This window comes from Bos indicus x Bos taurus, chromosome 29, assembly GCF_003369695.1.
Source record: "Bos indicus x Bos taurus breed Angus x Brahman F1 hybrid chromosome 29, Bos_hybrid_MaternalHap_v2.0, whole genome shotgun sequence".
NCBI classification, from domain to species: domain Eukaryota; kingdom Metazoa; phylum Chordata; class Mammalia; order Artiodactyla; family Bovidae; genus Bos; species Bos indicus x Bos taurus.
Window position 1 is genome coordinate 50,193,329 of NC_040104.1, and position 11,374 is coordinate 50,204,702.

Consider the following 11,374-nt stretch of genomic DNA (forward strand, 5'->3'; position numbering starts at 1 on the left):
TGCATAGTCAGATGCATAGTCAGTGACTATACATGTATCTGAAGTATCTGTCTTTAATTCCATACAAATTTCTTATAGATTATACCTTCAATTAGCTGAAATGAGAAAGCAGAAGGAAGACAAAGCAAAGCAAGATGCACATGCCCAAAACAGAGCAAGGACAAAAGAATTTCATAAGGTAAGCAGCATCCCATACATACCCCCAACTTTTCATGTCTAAGGCACATCGGAGCCTGATACTAATAATAACTGATACTATTTCCTCCACAGAAAACATTAGAGAAGCTTCGAGCCAGAAATATATGCTGACTTTCTGCACAAAAGGTTTCTTTTTATTCATTAACATAGGCAAAGTTATTTAAGTCAATAAATTTTTAAGGATTTTTCACACGTCCTGATTCTTTCCACTGCCAATCACCATAGCTCCTCCAGGGTTGTCATCTTCAAGGTAGCCCTGAAGGAGAGTAGATACTGGTTAAATTTTGAAGACTGTATTTACACTCTCCCACATCACCTGTCATGGATATGAGTGGCTTGTATCTCCATCAGGAAAACATAGCACTATCGAGTGACTATTATATCCAATGGAGAATTCAGTCTTTGGTCACAGCGTTAAGGGCTCCAGGATTTGGTCCCATCAGCCCTCTTTGAAATGACCTACAAAAACTATTTCTCTAATGTGTACATACCTTTCAAAAAGTTCTGCTCAATCCACAGCTGTGATGCCTGTGTAACAGAAATATTAAAGGTTTCATTTTCAGAGATGGTCCTATAAAGTTCTGAAGCCAACTACCCCAGTAATAAACTAGAAAACAAGTCCAGCAATCTAGGCATAGACTCTTCAATGCTAGGCATAGACTAGCAATGTCTGGGTATTATAAAAGCTAATTAGAAAAATGGCTGTGTTCTATTTATACTAGAACAGTGCTGACTTTCACAAGTAGTTAATTAAGGCTAATAAAATGTTCCCAACAGGCTGTATGCTAACAAAGTAGCAGGAAGAAAAACCTAGTTGGGATTTTGTTTTACGGTCATGTCCACAGCAAATTAGAAACTGCGTTCTAAAAGCCTTGGTAATGACCATCAAAATCTGACAGATAATAATTACCTGCCACGTTGTTTTAGTTGGGCCTCTTAGATCTTCAGTGGAGTTCACTTCAAAGTTTGCCACCTACAGAAAAGGATTTGAACAATAACTGGGACTGATTCGGTTCCATTTTCATTCATACCTAAACTTTGTTGCAAAATATAAATGTCCTCAGGCAACTTTAATCTTAGAGCTGTCATGTTTTAAAATATAGTTTAATGTGGATGTTCAGAAAGGCTATTTTCACTCAGCCCATTCAGAGCAGTTGAACAATTTTGCCCATCATCATAACATCCCTGAAAAAACAGTAGAACACGTAATGGGCTGTTTAACGTCTAGTTTTTTGCATTAAATACAAGGGGGAAAAAACGAAATCTTACCTGTAATCTTCAAAGACCCAATTTCCTCAAGCAGTTTACTGTAGGATCCTAGAAGTTAAATATAGCAAGTACAATTGTGTTTATTCCTTCATCTTTCCTAATATTGAAAAGCCATATTATATCCAATTTTTACTCATGAGCCTAGTCAAAAAAAAAAAAAAATGTTACAGGTCTCATTGTCACCACTGCAATAAAATTACAGTGATGGAAGCAAAACCTGTGTTCTCAATGTAGCCACATTAACAGTTTTATGGACACCATGAACAAGTGCCCATTTTCAGTAGAATGAGGCTTTGTAAATAAGTTTCCCAAGCTTAAGACAATGTGCAAAAAGCTTCTTCTGCACCTGTACAGCTCCAGTACTCTTGCCTGGAAAATCCCATGGACAGAGAAGGCTGGCAGGCTACAGTCCATGGGGTTGCTAAGAGTTGGACACAACTGAGCACACTTTTCATTTTCATGCACTGAAGAAGGAAATGGCAACCCACTCCAGTGTTGTTGCCTAGGGGAGCCTGGTGGGCTGCCATCTATGGGGTCGCACAGAGTCAGACATGACTGAAGCGACTTAGCAGCAGCACCTGTATAGAAGTTCCGCTTTGTTAAGCATGCTATCAGCAAAGGAAAGCTGCTAAAAGCAACAGAAAGTGAAAAGCAAAATACCTGTTTAGGGTCAGGAGATGGGATCTGTCTAGTTCTTAATGACAACCATAGGAAAAAAAAGTATTAGTTACTTTTGAAGATTCTGTCAAACTGACCAGTATAAGAAACTAAAAGGATACTTGTATCAGTAGAAATACCAGGTCTAATATGCACAAAGCAAAAAAACCAACGATGCCAGATACTGAATTTATATCGCACTGTCTTTTGAACAGCCAGCAGGAACAAACTGCTGAATGCAGATACCATGCAGTGCAATTATGATTGAACTGGAACCACTCCAACCTCATTCTGTAATGATACTATCTGAGAAATTTACTTTCACACACACCTCTATTTAACATGTGAAATAATTTTTTCTTGTCATTCCAGTAAGCAACCAACTACATTAACTCTTAAATTATAAACTTAACTCGTTACCTTTTTACCCTCTTTATACCTATAAAACTTACGTAGGAAACTATCCAATCATACTTGCTATTTACATACTAGTTTAATAAAGTATACAAGGGACCAGGGCATTTCATGCCCTACATATGCTGTGTCTTCCTTTTTTTCCAATGAGTACAAGTATTACAGCAAATTTTTGGCCAAATTTTTGGCCAAAATCTTGATAATTCTGTTTTACACCTAAATAACTAGCAGTCACAATAGTAATGGAATACCATACTCAAAATTTCATTGTTTTCAGAACTTCTGAATCCTATTTGAATAGAAATTAAATATTCTACTTACCAAAAACTTACCAAGTTCAAATCATATTAATTCCTGTGGATACCAAATAATAGATTATGGGTTACTTACTCATGATTAAAAAACTTAAATATATGCTTATTTAAATATTTTGTTATACTCAGCTCTATCAGAATTAAGTTTTAGTTCATATCTGTATCATTCAGCAGTTGAACATTAAATTCATCATCTGAACTGGAATGGTAACCCCTCCCCCCAAATTATAGTCACTAACTAAAACTCACCTAAGTTATCCCACCCTAAAACTTGACACAGATCATTGGGATATGCCAATACCTAAGATTAAAAAAAAAAACTGTTAGGTTTTTCATAGTTTAATTGGCAGCTTTGTCTTGTAGTTTTTTCCCACAGATCTAACAGGTAGTTCTATGAGTAAAGGAAACTACATAGTTATTCTATGAGGCGTTTCCAACGATGTAGGTTTATAGAAAAAGCCCCATCGGGATAGACCTCAATGCTTAATCATTGTTTAATTAATTTTAAATTAAGTAATTTAAAGAAATCATACAATGAATTAATCATGACATGTATTTTAAAGTCAATCCTTAGGAAAGATAGTATAAAGTACCAAGTAGCTATTACAGCTGAACCAAAAAATTACATATGTAAATTTAAGCTTTATTATTAACAACTTCATTACCAGATTACTGCAAAACTATTTAAATGAATTTTTGCCTTTAAATTGAGAACTAAAATGTAAAATATTTTCTCATTGATAACAATTATGAAAATACAGAAAAATGTTAATATGCCTGATGTTCTGACCATTTGGGGATTCCTGAGGACAAATTTGGCATTTGTATATCATTCAGATTTATGAAATTATGTGTCCTGTGTAGTCATTTCTAACATTACACTATATAATCTTCTACTTCATTTTAGTATATGCATCAAAATATTGTGGGACTTCCCTGGTGGTTTACTGGTTAAGACTTAGCATTTCCACTGCAGGGGGTGTGGGTTCTATGCTCATCACTACAGAGAAATGCAAATCAAAACTATAATCAAGTACCATCTCACATTGGTGAGAATGGCCATCGTAAAGTCTACAAATAATAAATGCCAGACAGGGTGTTGGAGGAAAAAAAAGGAACCTTCTCCTACATTGTTGGTGAGAATGTAGATTGGTACTGCCACTACAGAAAACACGAGAGCTACCATATGATGAGCAGTCCCACGCAAAGAAAAACATGGTTGGAAAGGATACGTGTACCTGTGTTCACTACAGCACTGTTCCAAGATATGGAACCAACATAAATGTCCACTGAGAGATGAACTGATAAAGATGTGTGGGAGGGGTGTGTATTTTACTCAGCCATTAATATGAAAATGATGCCATTTGCAGCAACATGGATCTAGCGATATAGAAAGCAAACTAAGTCAGAAATAGGTATCACTTACATGTGGAATCTAAACTACCACCCAAATGAACAGATCTATGAAACAAACAGATATGGACTTGTGGTTGGACAAGAGGTGGGGGTGTGGGGGAGCCACAGACTGGGAACTTGGGATTAGCAGATACAAATTCATAAGATAAACAAGGGCTTACTATATAGCACAGGGAATTAATATGCTGTGATAGATCATAAGAGAAAAATTATATAACTGAGTCACTTTGCTGTACAGCAGAAATTAGCATTGTAAATCAACTATGCTTCAATTTTTAAAATGTACAGGGGGTATTAGAAGATTAAAAATTCATATGCTTGAAGAGGGAATATCCAAGATTCTGATAGCTTATAGTTCTGGGACCCCTTCCTGCAAGCAAATCCTGGCACAATGTCACTATAAAACATGCCAATCCTGAGATGCATTTTCTGAAATTACATGATGAATAGAAATTTAAAGTTGGCAAAAATGGCTTTCAAAAATTAAACCTCTGGAGAAGTTCTGACAATGTATCATATTTACACAAATCTGAACAAAACTTACCTAAAGCATTAGACATATCTTTGCAAAATCCAGATACTGTATTCTGAAGATAAAAGCCTAAAAAAAGAAGCCCATCTTTGTTTTATGTCAACATTAAAACTGAGTACTAGGATCAATATAGCTGGTAATTTAGAAGCTTTATTTAGCTTTACAGCCCTGGAAGCAATCTTTATGCTCATCAATACACATCCATTTTATGGATCATGTTCCTTCTTATCTGTATCAAAACTCATACTGAACAATGAGTTGTGGGTTGCAAAAGAGGATTTACTTTCGCACTTGTCTGTAAGTCTTTGTCCACAAATTAAACAAAAACAAACACAAGTGCTACTGTAAAATGCATTATATATGTGGTGATGAAAAGGATATTTGAAATACAGGTAATTAGGAAGGGAAAATTAAGTTATTACAGTACTCAGCATTTCACACTAAACTTGGCTAAAGAAAACAAAAACAGGAAATTGTAGATACCCTACCTCAGGAGGGTAGGTGGAAAAAAAATCATTGTTTATGCAAACTTTTCAAGATTACAATCTGTTATTTGATTCAGTGTTAAAATGGTACCTTTAAGTTCTCTTACCTAGAAATAAACCATAATAGGCAAAAACAGTAGGACTTTTGTTTATTATTTGTCAAGTCAATCTCTGCAGTAACAGCCTCAATTTTTTTCTACATAATTTTTCTTATAATAACTACTTCAGGAGTTTCACAAATCTGTTTAAGTATTCTTTATTTTCTTACAGGGTTTTTTTCTAAGGCTGGCATATATATATATACACTTATCTTTGCTTTTATTCTGTTTACCTTGTCTGGTATTTATAATCTTATCTCTCTTCAGGCCATTTTGTCCTCTATAATCTTATCTCTCTTCAGGCCATTTTGTCCTCTATCCAGTGTTTAGATTTTGATGTTCTCTTTTTAAGCAAAGCAGTTTCTTCAGTATATTCTTCTTGATCCAAATGTACATTCTGCTTCTTCTTTGGAAATTCAGAACTTATTATGAAATAACTGTTCTCCTGCATAAGAAGTATTGGTAAGACATATAACCAATTTCATTGCACTAGTAATTACATACAACTAGGTTACTTAAAATAACTTGAAAATTACATTTGGATTTTTTTCTTTCTTATTTGATATCCTAGTAACAATAAAACACATGAAGACTTACAATACTCTTGACACTTACTGACACAGTACTGCTAATTGATGTTCTCAATTATCTATAAAATTCTCATTTTTATCCTCACATTTCTTGCACCAAGGGCTTTGAGGCTTTCTAAAATTAGACAGTTAACACTACAGGATGAAAATCTCCCTTTGTCAACTCCTGCCCTCCCAAAACAAAATGGAATAAAAATGTCACTTACCACCAACTTAATATCACATTCATCATGTTCAAGGTTTGCTGCAGTCTCCTCCTCTGCTCTGCAATATTAAAAACATTATCACTCAGATGACAATAAATTCATAGCATACTGTTATGACATACAACTGAACCCGCAATACCAGTTGATTATCACTATTAAATTTAAGTATGAATACTTATTAAGTAACATTTAATCCTTAAAGAATTAATGAATTTCTCCCGAGAAACCTGTATGCAGGTCAAGAAGCAACAGTTAGAACTGGACATGGAACAAGACTGGTTCCAAATTGGGAAAGGAGTGTGTCAAGGCTGTATACTGTCACCCTGCTTATTTAACTTATATGCAGAGTACATCATGAGAAATGCCAGGCTGGAAGAAGCATAAGCTAGAATCAAGACTGCCAGGAGAAATATCAATAACCTCAGATACGCAGATGACACCACCATTATGGCAGAGAGTGAAGAAGAACTAAAGAGCCTCTTGAAAGTGAAAGAGAGTAGAAAAGAGTTGGCTTAAAACTCAACATTCAGAAAACTAAGATCATGGCATCTGGTCCCATCACTTCATGGCAAACAGATGAGGAAACATGGAAACAGTGACAGACTATTCTCTTGGGCTCCAAAATCACTGCAGATGGTGACTGCAGTCAGGAAATTAATAGATGCTTGCTCCTTGGAAGAAAAGCCATGACCAACCTAGAGAGCATATTGAAAAGCAGACATTACTTTGTTGATAAAGGTCAGTCTAGTCAAAGCTATGGTTGTTCCAATAGTCATGTATGGATATGAGTGTTGGACCATAAAGAAAGCTGCACACTGAAGAAATGATGCTTTTGAACTGTTGTGTTAGAGAAGACTCTTAAGAGTCCCTTAGACTGCAAGGAGATCCAACCAGTGAATCCTGAAAGAAATCAGTCCTAAATATTCCTTGGAAGGACTGATGCTCAAGCTGAAATTCCAATACTTTGGCCACCTGATGTAAAGAACCAACTCCTTGGACAAGACCCTGATGCTGAGAAAGACTAAAGGCAGGATAAGGGGACAACAGAGGATGAGATGGTTGGATGGCATCACCAACTGGATGGACAGTTTGAGCAAGCTCTGGGAGCTGGTGATGGACAGGGAAGCCTGGCATGCTGCAGTCCATGGAATCCCAAAGAGTCAGCCATGACTGAGCGACTGAACTGAACATTTAATATGAATTTTAAACTATTAAATCAAAATCTAAACTGATAGTATAATGTGGAGCAACATAAAAATTTAAAAGCAAAACGTTTAAAATTGTTCCAATGTCTGAACTTACGCTGACTCTTCAATAGGAGAGAGAGATCCGTCATCATCCAAGTATCTGTATCTTCGACTATCGAGGTCGTCTTTTTCTAAATCTTCAGCAACATTCATCTGTTTCAAGGATTCCTTGAGGTAGTATTCATACTTCAGTTTTTCAAGGTAGTTAAAAAATCCTCTTGCCACTGCTTGCTATATACCAGAACATCCTGTTGTCAGTCACAGACTTGGAAAAAAAAATTTTTCTGCCACAGCTTAGCAGATAGATGCTTATGTTCTATAACAAGGAAGCTCTAACTCTGCCATATGGTGATCACCCCTATCAAACACTGCTTATAAAAAGAATTCACTGTTCTACCGAGCGAGTTAACCAAAGTTGGTACACCAAGAAAAACAAGCACAAATCTATATGGTTTGGATGCTTCTAAAGACTTATTTTTTAATGCAAATTGAAAGATCTTTTTTAGTCACTTTAAACATAAAAGGTTAATAATTACTAATCCTTTCCAATAAATCAGATTTTAGAACAAGTGACATCAAATTATGCTGCTGCTGCTAAGTTGCTACAGTCATCAGACTCTGTGCGACCCCCCAGTCAGCAGCCCACCAGGCTCCCCCGTCCCTGGGATTCTTCAGGCAAAAACACTGGAGTGGGTTGCCATTTCCTTCTCCAATGTATGCAAGTGAAAGGTGAAAGTGAAGTTGCTCAATTGTGTCTGACAAATTATGTAGTCACTTAAAATTCAAATATTTGAGTCTACTGCTATGAACTGGCTGACCTGTCAGGTGATTCTTTCAGAAATGAAATCTACTAAAGCCACTGAACACGAAAGTCAGGTGTGGGTTTGACTTAGGTTATAGTAAAACAACGAAGCATTATTTGAGTTTTAGGAATGATGTTTAAAACCTGTTTGGTAAGAGCAAGATATAAAAACATCCTTGGAGCACTTTACATGCAGATATATCCACCCAAACCAGTGAAGATTACCTCCAGAAGCCCAAGTCAACTTTGAACTGAAGGACGGAGGTGGCATTTAAGTGGCAGTATAGTCAGGATAAAGAAGTATTATCAAAGTTACAAATTGCATGCTCCAGGTGTTAACTAAATTCTGAAAGTGACCAACAGTTCATTTCACACATTTAAGCTGTGTATGAGCATATATAATGACTCACCTCAAAGGTTAAAATTTTTCTCCAAGGTAATGGTTTTCTTCCATTTTCTGATTCTAAAAATGGGAAACCAGGTCTTTTGTCTTTAAATTGTTTCTCAGTAATCTGTGAGTATCTAGTGGTTCTCCTTCCTTTTGGTCTTCCCACTGATCTTCCCGTTGGCTTGTATTTCTTCTTTTTACGTTTACGTTTCTTATTTTTGAATCTTTCAAAAATAGCCTTTAAAGTCAGTGGTCTTGGCTCTATAGATGAGTCACTAGATGACTCTGTTGCTTGAGTATTTTTGGGTATGTGAACGAATTTTCTAATAGTGTTTCTTTGCCTCCGTTTAGGTGGGACAGGAACACACTGAGTTTTAAATAAGCTGCTACCAGAGGAAGAGTTGTCACTAGAAAACAGGGAAAGATTAATCACACCCTCTCAAATTACTGAATATTTATTACCAATAATACACGTTTTTAAAATCAAAGCAGGAAAACACGCTTAGAATAATTTCTTAAAAGATGGGCTCAGTACTAACAAACTGCTAAAGTGGGCCATAATGCCACTGCCATGGTGATCTTCCTTTATGTAAGTTCCATAAAGGTATTCTGTCCACTGCTAGATCCTAAACGAAATAGGACAAAGCCTCCTCTAAATAAAACAAGAGTATCTTAGTAGAGAGGTATCTGATGTGAATATACTAGAAATGCTTGTGATTTCCCAGTGAGATCAATGATTTAGACTAGACACATTTCATCGTAATACATAAGCCAGCATCCTTGCTAATGTGAAATAATGAGAACAAGTTGATTTTAAAGCAAGACTAATACCCATCTTCTTAGTTCAAAAACTTCAAAGGCCTGTCCAAACCAAGTTTTCCTTTTCTGTTTCAATTCTTGAAAATTACATTTACCACCACTCATTACTGACAATGATTTATGCCCTCCCAGTAATTCAAATATAGTAAATATTAGCATCCAGTCTCTTATCCAGGAAAAATCTTTTTTTTTTTTAAAAGGCACTTACCTTTGATTCTCAGTTTCCACAGCTGAATCACATGCTGTTGTATAGTTAAGAGAATCCATTCTTGATCCAAGTCCCTCTCAAATTATCTTTTGCTTTGAACAGATTTCTGACCATATAAAATATGGTAAATTTTAGTGTAGTGGTGTAGTTTCCCTGAACAAATTAATGCCAACAGTTAGTAATCAGAGTAATGCAAATTTTGATGTAGCTGTGAGTTATGTAAATAATATGTAAATTAAGGCCATATCACTTACAAAGCCTTTAATATTTTCTGGTAGTAACTGTAAATTCAGATCAATTCTAAAATCTAGAGATTTGATTCACGGGTTCTGTTTCAGTTTTGCCTCCTTCATCTGTCCAATGGAATAAGATTCCGGAAGAATAGGTAATTTCCAACAGTATCAAGGAACTTTCCCAAAATGTAATTTTAACCCTTAGCCATAGTAATGTACAATGAAGAGTATCAGTGTTCAACAGCGTAAGTTAACTACTATGTGTGGCCCAGTATAGCAAGGAAAAAAATCCAAACTCCTGGTCTGGGATTTACTATTGGGGTATTAAAAATTCTGAACTCTCCAAGTTCTCAATAAAAGGCTTGCAGACAATGCCCTTTGTCTTTTTTTCACTTCCTTGGATACAGTATTTAGGGCAAAATTATTTCTTTTAAATTTATTTTAATTGGAGGCTAATTACAATATTGTATTGGTTTTGCCATACATCGACATGAATCCGCCACAGGTGTACACGTGTTCCCCATCCTGAACCCCCCTCCCACCTCATACCATCCCTCAGAGTCTTCTCAACCTCCCTTATAGAGGATACCATCATTCTCCCACTGTTCTTAGTTTTTAGCATTTTAAGAGCGATATATTTCAAATACAGGAAAACAATAGGTCACAGAGATCTCAAGCTTTGCAAAATCTAAGTCATGAAGTGAAGTCGCTCAGTCGTGTCTGACTCTTTGCCATCCCATGGACTGCAGCCTCCCAGGCTCCTCCGTCCATAGGATTTTCCAGGCAAGAATACTGGATTGGGTTGCCATTTCCTTCTCCAGGAGATCTTCCCAACCCAGGGATTGAACCCGGGTCTCCGGCTTTATAGGCAGATACTTAAGTGGAGCCAATGGCAGCGATGGTGTACCTGAGCGCACTATCAAAATTAAAGTTAACACAATCTTTGGGGAAATCTGGAAAGCAATCCTGTGGAAGTGCTGCTTTCTAGTCGGTAACTCTGCTGACCAAACCACGCGGCCGCGAACAACTTCCCCTCAGCGCCTTGCGCGATCCTGGGGCAAGCGTCTCCAGGAGGCGCCCACTTCGGGCGAGAATGCGTCAGCAATGGCTACCTCCCACTCAACCGCCATTTAGAGAATAAGCATTGTTTATGCTCCATTTTAACATCCAATTCACGGGCCACGCTCGGGCCACGGTAGCAGCGCAGCCCTAGGCCTGCAGTCCACAACCACCGCGGGCCCTCCGCCATTAGGGCCCAACTCACGCGGCTGGACCCCACCCTGCCCCGCCCCGCGAAAAGCCACAAGAGCGACCCCTCCGCCGCCTGCAAGGCCCAGACGCCAGTGTCCTCTTTCCGACCCCTCCAGAGACGGATGGTGCATACCAACCTGCGCTGGCTCGTGGTACGGGCCTCTGCTGCGAACAGCAACCTACCGACCATAGCACTCCGAAAGGCACACTGTAGGCAACCTCCGCCGTCGCGCGGGAGGAAAGGCTG

At 37.5% G+C, this 11,374-nt stretch overlaps 2 protein-coding genes, 1 long non-coding RNA gene and 8 other non-coding genes across 18 annotated transcripts in view; 1 reads left to right on the forward strand and 10 right to left on the reverse strand.

The window, feature by feature from the left end:
• The window catches only part of CEP295 (centrosomal protein 295), a 53,480-nt gene extending 53,094 nt beyond the window's left edge, over positions 1–386 (forward strand). For 5 of the 8 annotated variants that reach the window (XM_027531656.1, XM_027531659.1, XM_027531658.1 and 2 more), the window contains one exon: positions 79–386. In XM_027531656.1, coding sequence (XP_027387457.1) covers positions 79–220 — 142 coding nt within the window. In that variant the 3' untranslated portion in view covers positions 221–386. The remainder of the gene's footprint in view (positions 1–78) is intronic. The other 3 variants (XM_027531660.1, XM_027531661.1, XM_027531657.1) reach the window with 2 other exon arrangements.
• Positions 307–2,848, reverse strand: LOC113885887. Its single transcript, XR_003509342.1, has 5 exons — positions 2,128–2,848; positions 1,468–1,608; positions 1,109–1,171; positions 690–726; positions 307–454 (listed from the first exon to the last, which is right to left on the reverse strand). It is a non-coding gene; the product is annotated as an uncharacterized LOC113885887 (long non-coding RNA).
• On the reverse strand, positions 533–659 carry LOC113886632. Its single transcript, XR_003509515.1, has one exon. It is a non-coding gene; the product is annotated as a small nucleolar RNA SNORA25 (small nucleolar RNA).
• On the reverse strand, positions 961–1,083 carry LOC113886635. Its single transcript, XR_003509518.1, has one exon. It is a non-coding gene; the product is annotated as a small nucleolar RNA SNORA32 (small nucleolar RNA).
• Positions 1,310–1,383, reverse strand: LOC113886630. The gene has a single exon (XR_003509513.1). It is a non-coding gene; the product is annotated as a small nucleolar RNA Z40 (small nucleolar RNA).
• On the reverse strand, positions 1,627–1,760 carry LOC113886633. Its single transcript, XR_003509516.1, has one exon. It is a non-coding gene; the product is annotated as a small nucleolar RNA SNORA1 (small nucleolar RNA).
• LOC113886631 lies at positions 2,245–2,381 on the reverse strand. The gene has a single exon (XR_003509514.1). It is a non-coding gene; the product is annotated as a small nucleolar RNA SNORA8 (small nucleolar RNA).
• Positions 2,849–2,981: 133 nt separating the features above from the next.
• LOC113886642 lies at positions 2,982–3,052 on the reverse strand. The gene has a single exon (XR_003509524.1). It is a non-coding gene; the product is annotated as a small nucleolar RNA SNORD5 (small nucleolar RNA).
• A 150-nt stretch (positions 3,053–3,202) lies between these two features.
• LOC113886636 lies at positions 3,203–3,333 on the reverse strand. The gene has a single exon (XR_003509519.1). It is a non-coding gene; the product is annotated as a small nucleolar RNA SNORA18 (small nucleolar RNA).
• A 1,681-nt stretch (positions 3,334–5,014) lies between these two features.
• LOC113886639 lies at positions 5,015–5,141 on the reverse strand. The gene has a single exon (XR_003509522.1). It is a non-coding gene; the product is annotated as a small nucleolar RNA SNORA40 (small nucleolar RNA).
• A 276-nt stretch (positions 5,142–5,417) lies between these two features.
• On the reverse strand, positions 5,418–11,370 carry TAF1D (TATA-box binding protein associated factor, RNA polymerase I subunit D). The gene is given in 7 exon segments (XM_027531667.1): positions 5,418–5,703; positions 5,706–5,828; positions 6,180–6,237; positions 7,482–7,657; positions 8,639–9,023; positions 9,644–9,796; positions 11,265–11,370. Coding segments are annotated over 6 exon segments (858 nt in total). The 5' UTR covers positions 9,703–9,796; positions 11,265–11,370; the 3' UTR covers positions 5,418–5,646.
• Between the last annotated feature and the right edge of the window lie 4 nt (positions 11,371–11,374).